At 40.5% G+C, this 21,846-nt stretch overlaps 2 protein-coding genes across 10 annotated transcripts in view; both read left to right on the forward strand.

The window, feature by feature from the left end:
• LOC114481165 (SH3 and multiple ankyrin repeat domains protein 1-like) overlaps window positions 1-10,728 on the forward strand; it is a 41,493-nt gene extending 30,765 nt beyond the window's left edge. For 3 of the 4 annotated variants that reach the window (XM_028475675.1, XM_028475671.1, XM_028475672.1), the window contains 12 exons: window positions 2,261-2,343; window positions 2,433-2,557; window positions 3,467-3,602; window positions 3,764-3,844; window positions 4,228-4,236; window positions 4,419-4,445; window positions 4,538-4,594; window positions 4,756-4,877; window positions 5,120-5,246; window positions 5,332-8,527; window positions 8,608-9,495; window positions 9,762-10,728. In XM_028475675.1, the coding sequence (XP_028331476.1) occupies window positions 2,261-2,343; window positions 2,433-2,557; window positions 3,467-3,602; window positions 3,764-3,844; window positions 4,228-4,236; window positions 4,419-4,445; window positions 4,538-4,594; window positions 4,756-4,877; window positions 5,120-5,246; window positions 5,332-8,527; window positions 8,608-9,495; window positions 9,762-9,813 (4,903 nt within the window). In that variant the 3' untranslated portion in view covers window positions 9,814-10,728. The remainder of the gene's footprint in view (window positions 1-2,260; window positions 2,344-2,432; window positions 2,558-3,466; window positions 3,603-3,763; window positions 3,845-4,227; window positions 4,237-4,418; window positions 4,446-4,537; window positions 4,595-4,755; window positions 4,878-5,119; window positions 5,247-5,331; window positions 8,528-8,607; window positions 9,496-9,761) is intronic. The other variant, XM_028475673.1, reaches the window with a different exon arrangement.
• A 2,641-nt stretch (window positions 10,729-13,369) lies between these two features.
• Window positions 13,370-21,703, forward strand: LOC114481752 (protein kinase C and casein kinase substrate in neurons protein 3-like). Of its 6 annotated transcripts, none has more exons than XM_028476781.1 (12): window positions 13,370-13,615; window positions 13,705-13,910; window positions 14,624-14,796; window positions 14,993-15,063; window positions 15,154-15,310; window positions 15,468-15,703; window positions 17,147-17,302; window positions 17,650-17,825; window positions 17,910-18,030; window positions 18,214-18,281; window positions 18,654-18,733; window positions 21,122-21,703. In XM_028476781.1, the coding sequence occupies exons 4-12, from the start codon at window positions 15,007-15,009 to the stop codon at window positions 21,232-21,234; spliced, it is 1,164 nt and encodes a 387-aa protein (XP_028332582.1). In that variant the 5' UTR covers window positions 13,370-13,615; window positions 13,705-13,910; window positions 14,624-14,796; window positions 14,993-15,006; the 3' UTR covers window positions 21,235-21,703. The 6 variants fall into 6 exon arrangements, with proteins under 6 accessions (XP_028332582.1, XP_028332583.1, XP_028332584.1 ...); XM_028476782.1 differs by having other exon boundaries at window positions 14,631-14,796; XM_028476783.1 differs by lacking the exon at window positions 13,705-13,910.
• The last annotated feature ends 143 nt before the right edge of the window (window positions 21,704-21,846 follow it).

The raw sequence follows: 21,846 nt of genomic DNA on the forward strand, positions 1-21,846 counted from the left end.
CATCGCTCATGACTCTGCTGGACCTCTACTTGCTCCTATATGATCTTGCTGGCCTTGGCTATAGAAGACCTTGGTATGGACTCAAGTATTATATTGCTCACTCATTGTTTTTTTTAAACACCAGTGGGTGTTACAGAAGTGGCTGAAACAGAATATAGTTGGAGGGTTGGTTTCTTTGCTAAATATGAAAGTTATTTGTCTTCTGCCTTTACTCTAAGAACAGAATCAAAATTTTGATTTTTTTTAAATGCTTTTGAATGAGTCTTTTCTGTGCTGCTTTGAGTGTCCACTGCAAACCGTTTTGAAGAACACACGCTAAAGTATGAATGTAAATTTTTTTTTTCCCTTTAGGCCACCAAATTTAAGATTTTACATCAAAACCTTTTAAAAAATCCCTTAGCTATTTCTTAACTTTCACAAATGCAACTACTTAAGAGGGGAATTGTTTTAGCAGAATACATGCTTTCTTTCTTCTTTCTTTGTTATTGGCGTGTTGCAACCAACTTGAATAAAGTTGATTCTGATTCTGAAAGTTGATTCTGATAAGTGCATATCGCCACCTACTGTACATCTAATACATGCTTTATTAGAGAAACGTTTATTTATGCCAAACTATTACCCCACAGCTTAGTGCTCAAAAAAAAAAAATCTCATGCTTCTATAGACCCTTGCGACTGACGTCACGGCACATTGGAAGATGACGGCCTTATACGGATGCACCTGCGTGTGTGTGTTGACTTGAATAATACTGTTATTTTTTGACTTAGTGAAAGCAGCCCATGTGCTAAACGATTGTCGAAGGTCGTCACTGTTTGGCCTCGATATGTCGGACACTTTACCAGAAGCTGAGAGAAGTCGGTACAAGGAGAAACTGGGTCTGATCGGCGGGAATGACCCCTACAATGTTCCTGTTGACAAATGGAATGAAGATGTCTCTTTTATCCCGGGAGTGACTTATCCTGACATTGTGAACTACCTCGTCTTTACATCAAGCTCATACACAATGGACGGCATGGAAAGTTTCAAGGGACTGGAAGCTTACAACCAGTTTGTTTGTGGCTTGATTTGTGAAGTAGCTGCTTTTATTCATATTGGACTCTATGTGGTTAAATCCAGGGTAAGAACGCTAGTTTTTCAAAATGAATCTGGAATAGGAGTGTGCAATGCTGGTTTTTCAGAATCTGAGCTAGCACATACATTTGTGTGAAAAATAGATCTGCACACTTGGATCAATGCAAATAAAACAATTTAGTTTAGTTTACTTTAATTTGATTTCCTGAAGAAAGACTTGTGTACTCCAGTCCCAGCCATGTTAGAACACCCAAACAGCACAAAAGTTTACCATTGCTGTGGGCTCCCTGCTTCGCTAAAACGTTTCCTGCGGTGGCTTGTTCTTCCAACATGGCGGAGGGGCGTACATCACGTGAGTCATGTGGCATGGATCTATTGCCAATCAGTGCCAGCAGAGCAACAGATATTATTTATCTGCAATAGAATATTGTAGAATATCTCTTAGACTTCCTGCATACATCTCTGCTATAGCCACAGGCTTCGACTATTGACATTGTTAGAAAGTCAAGTCCAGAAATGAGTCATGAGATGCGACTGTGTGGTGGTGGAGACTCTATTTAACCATTTCTATGTTAGAGAGCTGGTTAATACAGTTTGTCTAAAATGTCTGAAATGGTTACTTAATGAAGGAAGATGCCACCACTTCATTTTCTTTCTACAATTAGTATTCCTGTGTTTCTATCCTAATAAGAGGATTGTGTCTGACTGCCATCGCACATTCTATGCCCTTATGATGTAGAGGAGCAAGAGAAAAGCTTTGTGGGAGACATTAGAGGCCTTGCCAACTTCTTCTCTGACATAATTGGAGGTGTCATATAAGACCGGTAGATGTGTGCAGGACTTTTTGGATCAGTGTTCTTGCACAAGCTGCCAGGGGTAGTAAAAGCCAATGTAGTCATTTAACGGCATTGAGGGTCTACATCATCAATGTATGTGCACATTTTTCCAATATCTGGTTCTGCCTTAGACGTCCATCCATTGTGACACTTACCGTATCCATGCCATTAACTCTTTTGCATGATATTCTTGAACCAGCCTTTTTTTTTGCTGCAGTCTGAATTCATAATGTGATGCAGTAAAGCTGTTTTTCTCCTTTGAGATAATGTATTATTTGTATGGTGGTAACTTTTCTGGCTGCTTTAAAAGTCCTACAGATCTCTTCTCCTTTGCTTCCTCTTCATTCTCTCAGTGACTATATCATTAAGGAGAAAACAGTGCTCCTACAGAAGAAAGACAATGAAGGCTTTGGATTTGTACTTAGAGGAGCCAAAGGTGACTACTTTTACAGATTGTGTCCTAGTTCCAGAGAACAAAAGACTCCACTAACTCACGGCGACCCCTCTTCTTCCTCACCTCTGCAGCTCAAACTCCAATAGAGGAGTTCACTCCGACACCAGCTTTTCCCGCGTTGCAGTATCTGGAGTCTGTTGATGAGGGGGGGGTGGCGTGGAGAGCCGGCCTGAGGATGGGGGATTTCCTCATTGAGGTATATCATTAAATGCAACACACCCACCAATGTTTGACACAGATATTTCCGAATAGCTTAAAGGTTTAAAACCACACAATGCTGAATAATATTCCAGTGGATAGCTGCTTTGTTTTCAAGGTTGAAAACCATACTTGCAGGAGCATTACATGTAAGTTAGAGTCATACAGCTGTCAAAAAAGAGTTTCTTTGGTTACAAGGGGAATTTCTGATTTAGATTTAATGTCTGGCTTTTTCACAGAAACAGAATTTACAGTAAAAAAAGAATAGATAAAAAAAGATTTGAGCTGTGACGCCTTCAAAAATAAACAAATAAGCTGCTGAGTTTGTTTACCAGCTTTATGGCAATCTCTTAAATCTAACCTCATCTGGTGAACCTCCTGCTGAGAAAGAACAATAAATTTAGAATCATTTTCATAAATATTGCAAAACAAATTCCTAAAGTTATCAAAGCATTGCTTCTACTTGCGATATTACAGTTAAAAAGAAAACTTTAATGCTACACGTTTCTGTTATATGGTAGATATTTTCTTTGTCATCTATTTTAGTTGGACGGAGAGGCTGCTCTTAGCCACCGTTTGGTGCTTTAAAAATGGTGATTGTCACATCTCTGTTAAGGCTGACACATTCTGCTAATTGGTATTCAGCCTTACATGAGTCACTTAGGTGGGTGCTTGAGCTTTCTTTAGAGTGGTTTTCTTCAGTGTCTGCCTGAACTCCTGCTTCATCAGTGAATCCTGGTTTTTATAAGAATAACATGTCATGAACATGGATGCGGTTTGCATGTGCTCACTAAGTCAGTTTGGGGTTTCCAGATACTCCAGATGGATAAATAGATGGATGGATTCTAGTCCATAACTCTTAAACATTACATTTTATCAGATTCTTCTGCCTCTTTGTTTCTGTCAGGTCAATGGACAGAACGTGGTGAAGGTTGGTCATCGGCAGGTGGTCAACATGATTCGTCAGGGCGGCAATAGTCTGATGGTGAAAGTGGTCATGGTTGCTCGGAACCCAGAACTAGAAGACACTACTCGAAAGAGAGGTAGGTGTCACACTTTCCATGTATGTTCTCTCCACTTCTAAGTGTTGGTTTAGCTTACTTCACCCTAAAACATTGTTGCTGCATGGTTGTCATTGGTAACTGCGTGTTTATACACAAATCGCTAACATTAATTCTGCTTTTGGCTGACTTCCCTTTGGCAGCCCCGCAGCAGACAAAAAGACTGACTGCCCCTGCCATTGCCCTGCGCTCCAAGTCAATGACATCAGAACTGGAAGACATGGGTAAGATACAAGTACAACAGGAAAGCGCTGAGAAAATGAGTCCTAGGTTGCTGTCTCTTTTTTTCTTTTTTCTTTGCTTTGTCCACTTTGAAAACTGTTCTCTTTTTCAGTGGATTTGCAGCTTTTCTCAGGGAAGAAAAAAATTCCAGTATTAGTAGGAAATATGATCAGGAAAACCCACTATTAAAGTTAATGGTCTGCTTTGAGTTTTTCTTGGAATAGTTAGGAAAAGTCTGGTTCATTTGCACATTTTGTTTCAGGCATGGAAAGAAAGATGATAGCTAAACAGTGTCTAAAGATTTTGTTTGTGAAAACCCTATTTGATACGATCAGTCACTAACTGCTGTCTTTTTTCTTCTTTTCAACCAATTACACTGCATAAGTGAACAAAGGTGGGAGGATTGTGAATTTGTATCCATTCATAATCTTGTCTGTCCCCATCATCATCCTTCTCATCACATCAGCATTCACACCATCATATGAGTATGTATCTCATCCTCTCATCTGTTTTACACACTTGATGACATAACAGTTCTTGTAGCACCTAATTTTTTGTTTTCTTGTTTATGCACAGCTGCATCTCCATGGAAAAAGAAAGCAGGTTAATATATGCTTTTATCATCTTCCAATCAGCCCTTTGGCAGTATTTAAGAATCAGTTTGTTTGTTGCTTATATTTCATCAATTTCTATAGACTATGAGACTGCTCCAGGCCCTGATAAGAAGAGGACAGTATATCAAATGGCACTGAGTTAGTAGTCACTCTCCTGCTGTTGACAAACTGTATAAGGGGTGTTTTGGGACCTTAAGGGTAATGGCAGGGCTTGCTGACAGTGTCCTTCATTTTATTTCATCCTACTCCGATTTCTCTCTTATTTTTTACATTCTTTTTCTATTTTGCCTTTGTCTTAGATAAGTTGGATGAAATCTTGGCTGCGGCCCAACACACCATTGTATCAGACAACCAGGGTCAAAGAGGTCACGGAGGCAAGAAGGACAGAAGCAAGACCATTATTCCTCACATCTCCAATGAGGTAGTTCTTAGGAAATTATTTTGTTTTTTTGCTGTTATATGGAGCTCTCTTGGCAAGGTTTTATATGGAAAATAGTACCAAAAATATAGCAGTAGCCTGTCTGCTGTTATAAGCTGCGAGATGAGTCATTTGCAAGGGTAAAGAAAAAAAAAAGAAACTCTTCTTTCTACTGACAAAAATCAGTTTTAGATGATTATATGTAACTGAATTTTTCCATCTCTTCCCCCTCACCCACTCTTCAGCAATCCTTTGAGCAGCAGTCATCTGGGAGCATGGTACAGCCTGGTCCAGGATATGGATATAATCAAGCACACTTTCAACTAGGCCATGGTCCTCAACATGCAGTCATGATGCGTCAAAAATCTATTGGTAACAGGGATCCATGTGACCTGCCAACTACATTATCTGCTCTGTAATGTTAGTAGACTTTTAACACCCTTTGTTATTTTTTCAGGTATAACTGAGGAGGAAAGACAATACCTTCACCCACCTGCTATGAAGCTGGCTCGCAGTCTGTCAGTGCCTGGACCAGAGGAAATTCCACCTCCCCCTAACACTTCTGCTCCAGAACCACCCTTATCTGCTGGTCCTCACTCTGGGAGAGGGCAAGCTATGCCCATACCCTCTGTATCACAAGCCCACTTTCAGTTCCACTCCCAGCCTGGAAACCCAGTTCAAGCTGGCTGGGAGAGGGGAGGACTCGGTGGGATAAATCCGCAAGTTATGGTTCCCACCCTCCGGAGACAATCGGACGGACTGGGCATCAGAGATCAAGATGTACCCAAAAGAGGTGGTGGCAAGATGGGAGCATTACGGAGAGGCTACAGCAGTGCAACACCACCAACAAGTGCTAAACCAAAGGCCCAACAGTCAATGCAACATCACTCACATGTGCCCAACAGGGAGCAAGGTGCTGCCGTTGGCAGGGGAATGGCAAAGAGAGGGGGTCGTGGAGCTTTGATGAAACAATCAAAAGTAGAAGATGGTCTCAGGCAGCATCGAGGAAAAGGAAGTGCAACCAAAGAGAAGAGCTCTATTCCCATTCCCACAATTATTGTAAAAGCGCCCTCCACAAGCAGTAGCGGTCGAAGTAGTCAGGGTAGCAGTATGGAGGCTGAGCCGTCCCAAGATATGGAGGACCACACATCCGAAGATGCCACCACAGACAGTCCTAATGCTAGCCTACCTTCACCACTTACACCATTGCCACCTCAGCCCCCAACATCTACTACCTTGCCTTCAACTACTGTTGGCCTATCTGTTACCTCACAGAAAAATGTGGATAATTTGGATTACACATCAACTTTTGGCACAACATTGGGAGAAGGAACAGTTGGGGCTCAAAAGCAAAGGGAGCGTTTCAAGGAAATGAGAAGAAAAAGTGCTTCATTCTTCCTCTCATCTGAAGAGGACATTCAGGGTGAGGCAGGGGGAGGGGCAGGAGAAGGTGAAGGACCTCAAAGAATGCAGCCTTCACAATGCTCACAAATGGAAATACCCACTCCTCGACTTCGACCCTCCAAATCAATCGATGAAGGCATGTTTTCTGGGGACAGTTATGTGAACTATTCCAGCAGCATGCCTCCTGCATTTGGACTGCCTGAGTATTCTTCTTCTGTGCTCAGTCAGGATGGTCAGCCTAAATCAGTTCCCTCCATGTATGGCTCCCAACATGTAACTACATTCATCCACCCACTTACAGGGAAAGTCCTGGATCCCTCTTCCCCTCTTGGACTGGCCTTGGCAGCTAGAGAGCGGGCTTTAAAGGATGACCGTAGAACTCGTAGGGAAGATAGGCCTTTTAGTCGTCAGCTGTCCACAGCTGGAGCCTTCCCAACCCCTGTTCAAGCACCTTCCCTCTTTGCAGCCCAAATACAATCAGCCACCACTTCGCCAGTTTCTCTCCATCTTAGTTCTCCTACTACTACGACCTCCCCTGCATCATTAAGCCGGCCTCAGTCACCCAGGATATTACGCTTGGGAGGTGGAGGTGGGGAGAGAATGGATAAAGAGAAGGAAGGAGGACCCCGAGAGGGACTTAGAGTTCGGTTTTCCGAGGACAAAGCCAGAGAATATTCAACTCAGTATTACACTCAAAGTCCCAAAGAGAGAGAAAGGGACATGTATGATAACAGACCTGCTACTTCTATACAGCCTCCACCTCCACCTACTAAACCAGCTCCTCACAGACCTTCTTTTTTGCAGATGGAAAGCACTTCTAACACCAGCTACATTCCTCAGTACACTGTTCCCACAGCTTCAGCACAGACACATGAAGCAATGAGAGAAGCAAGACCTGGAGAGGGCGGAGAACTGGGACTAATGGTTCTGCCTCCACCCACTCCCTCAATAGACGTAGACGATGAGTTTGTCTTTGCAGATCCTTTGCCCCCTCCTTTACAGTTTGCCAATGGTAAGCATGAGACAATCAAGGAGCTTTCTCAGCACTATCAGCCACATCCTGCTTCTGCTGCTCCACCATACCCGCACCCTCCTGTGTCTCCAAAGTCACCAAATGTCCTTCATTCCTCTTCACAGGGCGGTGACTCTGCTGCTTCTAGCCTTACATCTTATGATAGTGAAGTGGCCAACCTTACCCAGTCAGCTCTGTCTCCATCTTACCCATCCTCACAGATATTTACTCATACCTCCTCCACAACCACCTCTACTTCTGGTATACCTGCCATATCATTGCACAGGCCCCAACCCATGCCTCATTCCTATTCGCATTACAGCTCTACTAATGACCCTTTAGTTGGGGTTCATACACCAGCCCAGGACAGGGGAACAGCTGCCCTTACTGCCACTATGACTTATGCCACCACCACCATGACAGAAACTGCAGCTGCGACCACCATCACGACCTCTTCATCTTTTTCTGACTATAGTGTAACAACAACTGGTCCCAAATTCAACCTGGGCACAGGAGGAAGAGTTACTGACCTTAACTATCACACAACTAACTTACCGAAAACTGGAGAATGGCAAGACGCCGTTGTAGATTCCGGAATTGAGGAGCTGGACAGTCACAGTAGCAGTGACCATCATTTAGAAATGCTTGGATTGAGTGGGCTGAGAGGGGAGCGTGCAGGGGTTGGAGCAGATGGGCGGGCAAATGAGGGAGAGAGAGGCAGAGAACATCAGGATCCTTGCACAACCTTCTCAGGTGGGCAAACAAATGAGGTGCCTAGTGGCAAACTTGCCAACCCTGTGTTTCCAAAGATGACTCATTACAAGGATAGAGGGGGGAAGGCCCTCCCAGTAGCACTACGTAGGCAGAACAGCACCAACCCTGCTCCGCTGCAGTTACACAGGCAGAGCAACCCTGAATTTCCTGGTTTCGATGACACTCTTGCAGAAGAAACGACACACAAACAAAGCCGATCCAGACCGGAGGATGGCTTCAGTTCTGCTTTGGCAGCATGTTTAGAAAGACCCTTGGAGACTCAATCCATGGGCTGGGATGAGATTGGAGAGTATGAGCAAGGCTATAGCAGTGGCATGGTTATGGAAGGCCGTAGACTTCACTCACCTCTTTCTGGTGTGAAAACCAGCATTATCAATGAACTTAGTTCAAAACTGCAACAGATGGGTGGTATTAAGAGTATGGATGACTGGGCCCACTCTCCAAAGTCACCCACCATCCAAAGGTCTGATTACTTCCTAATGACAAATATAAGATGTGTAGCTGCCGTAGCATTTTTTAATTTTTCTTTTGTTTTTCTTTCAGATACTCAGCAGATTTCACAGATGCATTTCACAGCCCCCCGACAGGTCACTCTACTTCACCGCTGCCCACTTCCTCTCCGCAGCATCGTCAGATCCTGAATCCAAACCTCTCAGCTACACCTTCTGTCTCACCCTCATCTCAAGTACAACGCAGCTGGACTCGATCCCCTTCCCCACAGATGCCTTCATCCCCCGTTCATTCTCATCCTCCTCATTCTCCAACTTACTGCCCTTATCCAACATCTCCAAAGATTAGGTCCAAGTATCGCAGACAGACATTTGATTTTCAGTGCAGTCCTACTAAGGAAATGCGTTCCTCGGTATCCCGGCGCCGTGCTCCCAGTCCTCTTATCTACAACACAGATCAGCCAAATTCAACCCCTCCCAGGCCCTCATCTCTCCCAATCCTTCCCAGTACACCTGTCTATTGTAACCCATTTGAATTTCCTGGACCTCTCACTCCTCCTTCACCTGGCCTTCCTTTAGGAGATCCCTACCAGGCTTCAACCCCTCCTCTGTTTTCTCCATCTGCTATGAGTCCAAACCCTATCCTTGTGTCACGCTCTCTTTCACCCACTCACTTCCTCTCAGGAGCTTCAACTCCCATTCACTTGCCCCCCAGCCCCTCCTGTCTGAACTATCCCCATCTTAATCCTCCTCCACCAGCCAAACCATTTGCAATCAAACCTCTGCCCTACTGGACGAAGTATGACGTGGCTGACTGGCTAGTTTATCTAAACCTAGGAGAGCATACGGATCGTTTTATAGACAATGAGATAGATGGATCTCATCTACCTTCACTTACCAAGGATGACTTCTTGGATCTCGGAGTGACGCGTGTTGGACATCGAATGAACATCGAAAGGGCTCTCAAGAAACTCACGGACAGGTGAGGGAGGACATATAGGCTCTGGAACAGTTAAAGACAGCAAAGTCAAGAGGGCAAAAAGAGAGCACTGGATGGGCAGGAGAGTCAGTGCATCACTAGGTTCATGCAATTTTGCTCAAGCATCCCACTTTTCTATGAGATTCACATAGATGTATAAGTTTGATAATTTTATCATCTTCTCACATTAACCCATGTTCTTTTTTTCTCAATCTTTGTTTAATTTACCTCCATTCTTATGCTTTGATTTGGCCTCCTTCTCTCCCCAGGCGTCTCTCCTCTCCTTTCCATGTCACTACTTCTCCCCACGACACAAATTAGAAGAAAAAAGTGATTCAAAGCTGAACAAAAGGGAGAGAACAAGTGACAAGAATGAACATTAAGAGAAGACTTCAAGAGAACTGTGATGACAGCAATCTGCAAAGAGGATCTTTTGGGGAAGGGTGTGTGTGTTTTGGTCCAAAAAGGGTGTAGCAAAACACTGATTTGTGAAGATGAGGCTTTTAAGCTGAAAAAAAAAATACTTCAAAACTTTTGATGGAACTGCTTTTATTCGGCACAGTGCTCTGTGCTCTAAAAAGTCTAAAACTGCTAAACTTTTACTCTTACATAGACTGACAAATGGAGTCTCATACCATCGCCTGCTTAAAGGCAACAACAATACTTGAGTCTGAGTTCAAATAAAAGTTTTTAAGTCGCTGCTGAAAAGGTAAGGTGCAAATAAAAGTTACTGAGCCAGAAACAACAACAGTGATCATATGAATCAGAGCCAGAGAGTGTTTTGTTTGTAAGATAATACTAAAAGGAAATATTAGACAATAGTATTGTTTTTATATATATATTTTCCATATTCCCAAAAAGGATACGACAATAAGCTTTGTATTTATATGTGTAACTTGCAGGCGCTGAATATACACTATATTAAATGGGATTCCCATTTAGTTAAATTGTTCATTTTATACTAAATGCTGATCATAACCACTTGTTTTAAACTAGACAGGGTATTTCTTTTATTACATATTCAATCAAGCTGTGAATTTCAAGGACGTATAGGTAAAGGAAAACTTATTTAATCACAAAACATTCTTCATATTGACATTAAAATGAAAAAAAGGTGATCAGTGGGTCATTGAAACATTTCTACTTGTCCAAATGTATTTGTGTTTGTGGTTGTGGGACAGATGAAAGGAAGGATAAATCCTCCTTTACTGCTCTCTCTCTCTCACACACAGCAGGTGAAAAAGGGCTTTTTACTGCATCACTGTCTGCCCAACATCCTCAACCTCAAGCCTCTATTAGTTAATGTATCTGTTTCAGTTTATTCATCATTTTACATATTTTCATCTACACGATTTATAAATGACCCTGTAATTAAAACCTAAAAAATGTCCCAAGTTAAGAAATTTAAAACTTGCTTTAGGGGGAGCCTAGGAATCTATGTTTTGATCTTGACCATTGCCTATCAAGCCATTCCCTGCAAGAAATAAACCGTGAAGCATTCTTTATAATTCTTTTTGTGATCATTATAACAATAATGGCAATGATAAATTAAATATATAGTATATTAGAGAAATAATAAGTCTGTTTTTAAGGATCTCTGTCTTCCAACTAGTGAGCTTTGTTACTTTGATTGTTCATTATTGTATTTACTTTTGGTTTTCTTGTTTTTTGGATTTTAATTCCCGGTAAAGCTTGAGTACTGCTTTTTTTTTTTTTTAAAAACGTGACTGTATTTTAATGCTAAGCTGCCTGTGCTAATGAAAGGAGTGTGCATTAGTGTAGAAAGCATTGCAAACTATGATTTAAAAAGAATTTTAGGCAATGTGAAGATATACAGAATAAATAAGGATAGAAAATATATAAATTAATATATATATAAATAAATATTTATACATTTTGTGTATAATAAACCAGTATATATAAAGACACTATGATAGAAAAAAGTTGTTGAAATAAATATACAAATAAACTCTGGCCCTGTCTTGATTTGCATTTCCCTTTAATTTACACTGTATGCACATTTACATAATGATCCATTCAAAAAATGTTTTGTTTGAATGAGTCATTTGGCTATGGATATTTTCAGCCCTGCAGTGATTGAACACAATATTGGTTTCAGGTCCAAAACTTTTCCCATCCGACTTGGTGAGTTAATGGGGATAAAGTATATCTTTATAAGGTAATTGCTTAATTCAAACCACGCTGAAGTGGCATCATGCAGAAAAGCAGAATACAGCTGTAAGGCATGACAAAATGAAAAACCACCTGGGTGAGGATGATTGTGAGAATCGTGGCCAGTTTAATGTTCATTAGAGGATTTTGTAAATATAACACACCTTGGATGAGTTTTCGTCCTAAGTCTAGGTTATCCTTTCTTTGTTCCTCTAGTGAGGCTCTGCTCATAGTTAACAAATTACAGATCTTAGGGATTGTTTTCTATGTAGAAAGGACAACGGGATGTTTCAATCAGCAACAATATCTTCGAGCTAAAATACGTGTTCAAAGCACTTTTGCTGTACTCATTCTGAGTTCCCATTCTCATGGGTTTTGCATTTTATGCTTTTTTTGCTCTGAAATTAGTGGAATAACCCTTGGTAACCTTTGGATGGATGATGAGTGAAGACATGCAACTGGCGGCCTATAAAGTAAACACACAAAATGACAGTAAATACACAATAAAATAATAAAAAATGTGAGACTAATTACAATCATAAAATCATGTTTATTACATGTTAAAATGGAAGACTCTTGAAACATTGATTTAAGACATTTTAACAACAATTAAAGCTGCAATTAGTAGAATTGTGAGGCACTCCACACTCCCCCCTCCCCTCCTGAAAAATTGACTGATCTTCTTGGGAACGCTTGTTTACATGCACACATCTGTGGAACTCTTTGAAACTGATTTCTCCATAGAGACTAGTGAACAATTGTATGGTCTTTGGCACAACAACGGAACTTCCCGTAGAAAATGTCCGTCTCTCCTGGCCATCACCGGACTGTCCCTTGGTAGCGGGGAGACTGGGGCGTGTGGAGGGCCCTCGGGTGCACGCATGAAAGCAGAACAGGTGGAGCTGGGGAACGGGGGAACATCCAGCTGCTTCATTGGAGGAGATGAGAGTGGTCTGGCTGTCCTCTTCTTCTTCTCCTTTGGCCTCTTCAGCCAAGGCCAAAGGCTTTCCTGTGTCCGCCATTCCTCCTGAACACAGTTGTGCCTTTATTCGGTTGCTTCTCCACCTTGGTCTTCCTTTTTCCTCTTGCTTTGCCATGCAACCGCTTTGCCAAAAGCCACTTTAAAGACTTCAGCTTGAATATAAAGCTATGGGACTGTCCCTACAATCAGATCAATTTTTAATGAGCAGCTCGAGCAGCCATTAGTAACGCTTAAATCAGCTCATGGGATTTTCCTGTTGGTAGAAGAATATTTGATTGGCTAAAGTCCAGCATCACGCTCCTGTATTTCTAAAGCTCATTTACAGAGCCAAGAGAAGAAACAGAGGTTCACTGTCCACTCAGAACACTTTGGATTACAATATGCAATACAATATAATAAGATCATTATAGATTTTTGACCAAATAAAACCAAAAAAAAAATTACATATTGCAGCTTTAAGGCCTTATTTTTAGGTTCATGAATTTAATGACTTTTAAGACTTTTTAAGGATCTGCGAGAACCATGTCAAAATAGTTCATAAAGAGGCTTGAAAATGCTTTCAAGGTAAATACGGGTTTGCACAGAAGTTCATGTACCCCCAACTGTCACACACTCTCACTAATAAGCTCACATGACAGTGTGCCACAGTGGCACGATTCTGTCACCAGTAAACAGTCAAAGGGAAGGTTCAACATCTCATTAGCACCATATTGACAGAGGCAGAGAGAGGGACAGGCGGTGGCAGGGAAGGAGGGGGATTTTTCCAGCTGTTCTCCAATATTAGGGTGTGGAGAACACAGAGAGTGACAGTCACAGAGAGTTGGCAGAGCTGTTAATGTGGAGGGAGTCAATGAGTTAGAGAAAAAAACTGATGGGGTAAATGTATAGAAACTAAAGCAGAAACAGGAAAAGTTCAGCTTACTATGACTGAACTATAATCAAGGCTGAAGAGGGAGGAGAGCGACAAAGGTAAGTTATGCTTTTTTGCCCCGGAGACAAACGGCATCAGGGTAATTATCAGAAAATGCTTTAATAGTCTTTCTTTCTGTTCTCTTGAGTCATGTCAATGACCCACGCCTACTTTGAGATCAACACTGTGTGCTTGTAACTTTAAATACCAAGAGAGAATTGGGTCAGTGAGAGAGGAGACAAGCTATAGAGGAGGAGAGACTCACTGGGATAGGGGGAGAAAGACATGGAGAGAAAGCCTCCAGCAGCAGCAGCAACCCTTGAACTACAGTAACAAGTGTTCACTTGAGTTCACGTAAGTGCTGGTTGATCCCAGGCATGACTACTCTGCTGCCACCTTTTGCTTTTGTTGGCTAGTGAATGACATTTGAGCTACAAAAAAGTTTGACGTGGAGTAAATTGTAGGGTTGAGCTGCTGACTCTGTTTTCTAGCTTGGCTTTGCTTACTTTACTGTGAGGGACAACAGAATCAGGATAACGTAAAGCAGTTGAGCTCCAGGGAGTTTCCACTGGCGGGACCTGTTAAAAGTGGAAGAATGTAGTAGATTCAAAATAAAAGCAAGAAAGCAATCCAAAGCTATGGGGAAGAGGCTACGATGAGCCTGACATGGAGTCATGCTCAGTCTTGTGATGAGGTGTGGTTAGTCACTTACAAATTACACAGCCAGTAGCGCGTCAACATGTTTGCAGGATAGAAATAGGCTCGAATGTGACGGTTCTTTGCAAGTTTGTGCATGCACTTGTAGTGTTTTGTTCAGTTTACATTCTGCCTCCTGCGTGTCTGCCTCATGTCACATGCAGAGTGACAAACTCCGGCTATGTTTAGCGGCTTACACCTCTGCAATCCTTTATTTGTCGACAGATCAGAAATGTCTTCTGTTGCCCGTTTGATGAAGTATAAATCAAATAGCAGGTGCAGTCTGAGGGGGAGTCAGTCGGATCTTCTAGGCCTTGTATTAGTCCGATCAGAGGGAAAGATGACCTTTCTGTGCTGTTTATTTTGGGAAGGCAACAGGAAGAATGCTGGAGCAGCTGTTCTATTCCTGCTGGCAGATCCCACCCCTGTGAATTCCAGTTTGCTACTGGAACGACACACCCCTTTACATACCCAGCAGGCCTCTGGACATCATACACCCTGAATATCACCTCACATTAACAGCCATTTTCTCTACATTTGTCAGGTGATCATAGAAAGTATCTACACAGTCTCTGTATCTACACACTGCATAAAGTTGAAACCCAACCTGCTGCATGGCAGCTACTGTCATCACCTGCAAAAAATATTTGTCTCTCTTGTCCTTTAATGCACTCAACCAGTCAAGCAAGTATCTGCCACAGCACAAACAATTACTCTCTCTGCTCTGTTTCCTCAAACAGACACTTTCCCAAACATGGCGAGTCTTCCTAAAGACCCTCCTGAGGATGCAGCAAAACAGAGCTTCTGGATGGTGAGGAATCACACTGCAGACTAAAGAATACAATTCAAGAAGTATTTTGGTGTCATAATGAGACAAGTGACGTGTTCTCTTCTTCCCCAGCCTGGAAACTATGTACCCACAGTGCAACGAACAAATCGCTCTTTCCAGGCCTGTAATGACATTGTGGCGTGTTTCATGGAAAGGGCCAATGTGGAGAAACAATACGCTCAGCAGCTTAGTCAGTGGAGCAACAAGTGGAAGTCCATTGCGGAGTCTCGTAAGTATGAAAAGCAGCATGACGCTAACCCAAAGTGACCTCGATATAGATGTACACCCAGTACTCTAAAGTTCCCGACAGTGCACTGCTTCAGTGACTCATCTCTGCACTCTCTGTCATTACACTCATTTGTGTCTCTATTTTTCTGCATCCCCAGGGCCACTTTATGGCTCCCTAATGACGGCGTGGCAGAGCTTCTTCACCTCCACGGATCGTCTGTCCTCCCTTCATGCCTCCATCTCCCAGGCGTTGGTTACAGAGGAGGGAGCCAGAGTGAAGGCCTGGCAGAAGGAGACTTTCCCCAAGAAAATCTTCTGTGGCTTCAAGGAGAGCCACACTAACACCACAAGCTTCTCACGAGCGCAGAGGCCCTGGTCCAAAAAACTCATTAAGGTTCAACATACATTTATATCAATCATTGAGTGTGTGCATGTGCTCGTTTTCAGTGGCATGTCTGATCCATTTTTCAGAATAAATACAAGTAGCAGTACACAGATTTGCATACTCATTGATTCAGAGTATTGATAAAAGGATTCAACAAACCTTTTTCAACATCCTATTGTCAATTTTGAAATTATCACTCTCAGTAAAATTAAAAAGTAACTAAACTCCAAACCACATTTTCTCCTGAAAACAATTGTATTTAGTATGAAATAGTGTTATTGATTGATTCTTGTCCATTATTTCAATTTGGCGTGTTTTTTTCAAAAAATGCAAGATTGACTGCCCTCTATGGGTTGAAATCTGACTATTACAAGGGAATTTTGCCATTGGCTGAAAATGGTGGTTTGTGACATATTGGTGGCTTCTGACATCACAAACCAGCCCTGTTAGCCCCGCCCCTTTTATAAAAACTAGCACCTGTGGACAAATCTGTGGCGAGTAGGTTGGATTGAAAAAAATTGCGAATAGAGAGGTAGCTAGTTAGCATAGCATAGATTGTTCTTTGCAGATTTTATAATATAAATTGGGAGTGTCTTAATTGCTCCAGAAACCCAGCCATAATCAAGGCATTTTTTTAATTTTCCCTCGTTATCGCGTTCGGTATCCAGATCAGTATCGTGCATCCTTGCCTTTCATACTTCTCAATGATAACAAAATACTGATTAATCTCCTTCAAAGGGTTAAATGTAGTTAGTGGCTTTATTTTGCAGGAGATGATGAGATGATTTACAATGTAGACATTTTATAATAATAATAATGATAATAATAATAATAATGATAATGATAATAATAATACAATTTTAAACAGATATTTAATTGAAACAAAAAAATTGGCAGTATCAGCATTTACGTAAAACCAGCGCTTTTACAGCCCACAAGTTAGCAGTTTACATTTATTGGGTTGAACTATTGCAAGCAGCTTTGTTCCAGTTTTTATATTTTGCTAATTAAAGCATCACATTTTTACTGTGAAGTTTCAAGAGTGATACGAATGAACTCTATAACGTTCTACGGAGTTAAACTCTTGTATTGAAAAAACCTTTGGTAAAAAAATAAATAAGAATAGTTTTTTAACCTGCCATACACAGTAGGTTTACAGAAATTGAATATACAAGAGTTTACACACATTTTATAATATTTTCTAAGGGGTTCAGAGAATGTCTGTATGTGTTTGTAGGTGTATATTTATACATCAACTATTTTCTGTCACAAGTTATATGAAATAATATTTCAGATATTTATTGCGTTGTCTGCTTTTATTTATTTTTTTACTTTCTTACATGTTACTGTAATAGATAAAGCTGGTAATCTTCTATAGCTTCTATAAACAGCTTCAGTTGTGTTATAGATTTCCTCATATAAACGTATAATATGCGGATGAATTCCCCACAGTTGGATAAAGTTCGGACGGCATATTTCAAGTCCTGTCAGAGAGAGCTGGGAGCGCTGGAAAAGGAGAAACAATCAAACGAGAACACGGCGATGAGTGAGGAAAAAAAGGAGAGGTTCAAACAGGCCAGGGAGAAGGCCACAGAGGAAAAAGAAAAGGTGAGGGGACGGGGAAACACACTGCCCTCAGACTAAAGTCCATTCACAGCTCCTATGTCTACCTACTGAGTAAAAAAGGTCAAGTTCCAAGATAGTTTGTTCTGGCTGCTCTGTGCGGCTATGTTCACTCAGTTTGTAAACCATCAGATCCAAACACACAGTCCCAGCCTCAAGTATCTGATCCAAGCCTTTCCTTGTATGGTGAGGCTTTTTTCTCTCTCTCTCTCGACTGTGTTTATGAGACATGGGAACAGAGAGATGAACAACATGGTTTAGACTTTTCTCAGGAAACTCAGCAGGGTTCTTACTTTAGAAGGAAAGCCAACATTTCCCCCGTTTTCCTGCAGATCAGAGATCAATATGAAAAGACTCTGGAGGATGTTTCCTCCTACACGCCTCGGTACATGGAGGAGATGGAGGCCATTTTTGATAGTGCTCAGGAAGAGGAGAGGAAGAGAATCAGCTTTCTGAAGCAGACCTTTCTTTCCATTCACAGACACCTGGACGTCACCAACAATGAGAGGTCTGCTGCCCCCCCCTTTGGACCTCTGTGTTCACGCACAGCAACGTGCACACACACTAATGCTGTTCTGTGTTTTTATACCAGTGTGAAGGCAGTTTACAGTGAGCTCCACCAAACTCTGATGGCCATCGATGAGCAGGAAGATCTCAAATGGTGGAAGAACAATCACGGTCCTGGCATGGCAACCGACTGGCCAAAGATTAAGGTGTATTTTGTTTTAATTTGGAAAAAAATAATAAAAGCATAATTCATTCTTGAAAAACCTTTTCCTTAAGTAAAATATAGATTTCCATTGGTCAAATGCTTCCACTATTTGAAATTAGGGTGTTGTCACTGAACTCTCTAAACTGTCTTCTTACTAATACCAGATTTGATGTTTTTGCTCCAGGAATGGGTGCCACCGGTAAAAAAGCTGAAAAGAAAAAAGAGAGACCAGAAAGGAAAGGAAAGCAACCCGTAAGCTATTCATTATTTGTTTTATTGTATCAAAAATATTGAAAAAAATCTGGCTTTCTTAAACTTTTAATAACAATCAGACCCCATTTCATAACTCTCCCCTGATGTAGAACATATGTATTTACTGCACTCTGAACTACCAGATTTCCTTTTTTTAAATAATGTTTATCTTTTATAAATAATTTCAGAACAACAATTTTCTTTTGGCTACATTCAACAAGTAATAAAAATTGACCAATAGGATTTCAGATAGACTCCAATGTCATGTGTAAAATTATTGAGGGATTCCTGGATTTTAATTGAGTGAACAAGATTAAATTTGATTCAGTTCATATATACTTGGTTTTTTCTTTACCATTTCTCTCCACCCAGTGTGATGATCGGGGGTGTGAAAGTTCGGGCTGTATATGAGTACGTTGGTGAGGAGGGGGACGAGCTATCCTTCAAAGCAGGTAACACATAATGCAGCAAGTTTTTTTACACGGTGCTAAGAAATACTGTATATAACCTGCTAAATATTGTGATTATCATTTAAAAATATACTATATTATTACCACCTGTTTGTCTGTTAGCAGGATTACGGAAAAGCACTTTTGACAAAATTGTACCCAAAGATTGATCCTACACAATGGAAAATTCCATTAAAATATGGAGGGGATCGCAATCAATATGCTGATTCTGGAACAGTTTACTGTAAACAAACAATGAATCCCTATCTCTCATTATTGGCAAAGTAAATAAAAAAAATGATAACATGGTTAGTAATTGATCAATCTTTATGAAATTTGACTCAGTAATGTCAGATAGGTTCCCCCCCTTAGCAAAAAGTAGTTTATTCAAGTGTATTACAAGTGTACTTATTTTATACTCAAACTGAGGCAGAATATATAGAGTATACTTTTTATATACTATATTTTATATACTTAAGAAAAGTATGGTGAAGTATACTTAGCTTACACTGAAAAATATAAAGAATAGTCTAAGACTAAGTACATTAATACTTAGACTTACACTTGAACTTTAATAATAAAGCTTATACTTGTACTACAAGTATACTTATTTTATACTAAAACTGAGGCAATATACTTGTAGTTTACTTTTTATATACTGTATTTTATATACTTAAAAAAAGTATAGTGAAGTATACTTAGATTATCCTGAAAAGTATAAAGACACTTATACTTTAATACTAAACCTTACACTTATTCTTAGTTCATAAAAGTATACTCTAAGTATACTTTTATGAACTAAAATGTGGACTGGAAGTATATACCTAGTATACTAGTAGTATATAGATGAGTATACTTGTATACTGTACTTGCTTTTACTTTTGTAAACTTAAAATTACCTTATAAAGTATACTTAAAGTAAACTTTTATAAACTTAAAATGTTCCAATTTAGTCCGAAGAAGTATTAAATTAGTATACTTTCTAGTAAGCTACAAGTACATGGTATACTTATACTGTACTTATACTTATACTCAAGCATACTTAATAAAATTAACTTCACGTATACTACTTTTTGCTAAGGGCCATCCCAATTACTCCACCAAGTACTTTCCAAATGCTCGATTTGGACCTAATATATTGTTGTTATTGGAGATAGACATTTCTTCCAAGCCATTAAAGTGTGATTGATCGTTGTACCATGATCAGGATGCACTGATCCAAATAACTGCCAATATTTGGCAAAGAGATTTTTTGGCGAGTGTTGAGGATTAATGCGGGGGTGCCATGATGTTATTAAACTTTAAGGTATTTGGGGGAACTGAGCCACGTAAAGCTCAACTTGGAAAAACTCCCATCCAAGCCGTATGATTAACAGGGAGACTTAGAACACGAGTCACGACTACATCCAGAATTACAAGTGGTGTTGTGAACTTCTGGGTTAGTGAATAGTGGTGCAGAATACATAAAATACAGGATTTAGAACAATAAATGAAGCGCTAATATGTTGATGTTGTAAAGGATTGTCAGATTAGTTGCTATTGGCACAAAGACATTTATTGATATAAGAAAGTGTCTATTTGGCGTACGGACAAGCAGCGGTGCTATTGGTACGGGTACCAAAGTACAAGTACGTAGCGTCTTAGGGTTAGGGTTAGGTTTAGGGTTAGGATTAGGTTATAACCCAATATCAGAACAATTTTTAGTCTTAGGGTTAGGGTAAGGTTTAGTCTTAGGGTTAGGGTAAGGTTTAGTCTTAGGGTTAGGGTTAGGGTTAGGGTTAGGCTATGGGGTGCTGCGTACTGATAGAATGTCGGTATATTGATACGGCAACCGTACGAATAGCCACTACCTTGATATAATCAGTCTGTAACTGCAGACATATTTGAATTCTAGACATTGTTTTTTTAGTCAGAAGTTTTATGTCTGAATAACTGAGTTACCAAGGTTAGGTCAGTAAACAGTAATCACACTCAATTAATGCGCAAACAGCCCAAAGGCAAATTATTCTCCTAATATCCTGCAAAGCATCAATCATTTGCAATCAAAGTTTGAACTATGAGTTGTTTGTTCAGAGTGAAGATTGAAGGGTCGCCAGCGGCAGTGCAGCTTTGAAACTGTGGGTTAGCCATGAAAGAGTGACGCTGTCGGCACTCTGGACACCAGAAATTATGAATGAAGCTGTGCTTTCGGTTACAGTTTCTATTGACTACTCCTACTACGTACTCCTAAAAAGACACCTATGCTCTGTGAACAGTATATTGACGTTGAATATAAATCTGGATATTTAAATAGTGAAAAGTGTGAAATAAAAAGTGTGCAGGTGTAATAGCCTATCCCACATTAACAAGCTGTGATTTCCAGTGACTGAGTGTTCTTATTTTTGGTGGCAGGTGAAGTTTTCCTGAAGGTGGAGGAGGAGGATGACCAGGGCTGGTGTCGAGGCGTGCTAAGCGGAGGGAAAGAAGGCTTCTATCCAGCCAATTATGTTGAAGTTGCCGAATGACATCAATCTATCTGTCCTGCAAAACCCATCTTGAACTTATTTCCCGCAATAGGGTTGGAAAATATAATATATAGTGTGTTCAGAAATCTAGGACGTCGTCACACTGTTGATTTTAGATATGAGATTATATCACATACTGTAAAATCCAGATGCCTTAATATTCTGACCTGATTGGTTTGAGTACTTCTGCAGTATGAATGAACCTATGGTTAGAGCGCACCGTTACTTCTGACTCTGTAAATGTGTATGTTTGCATGAAGGTGTGTTCGTCAAACAAAGGAGACAATATTTATTTACTAATATAATGTGATTATGTCATTATGTCATTATGATTAAGATGATAATGATAGATGGAGTTTACAAGAGCGCAGGTTTACAATTATGTGTGCACCTAAAGTTTGTTTAGCGAGTAAATTACTTGGAATCGGATATTGGATTTCAAAATAAAAGTATTTTTCAGCCCCACTCAGAAATGTCTTTTTGTTTCTTTATTGCAGTCAATAAGACAGAAATACATGAATGAGCTGGTTAATAAACTACCTAAGTAATAGTAAATATACTTACGTAAAAGGAAATATAAGAAGCTACAATATGCTTTACTGTACGTAAATT

Source organism: Gouania willdenowi, chromosome 19, assembly GCF_900634775.1.
Source record: "Gouania willdenowi chromosome 19, fGouWil2.1, whole genome shotgun sequence".
Classification (NCBI taxonomy): Eukaryota; Metazoa; Chordata; class Actinopteri; order Blenniiformes; family Gobiesocidae; genus Gouania; species Gouania willdenowi.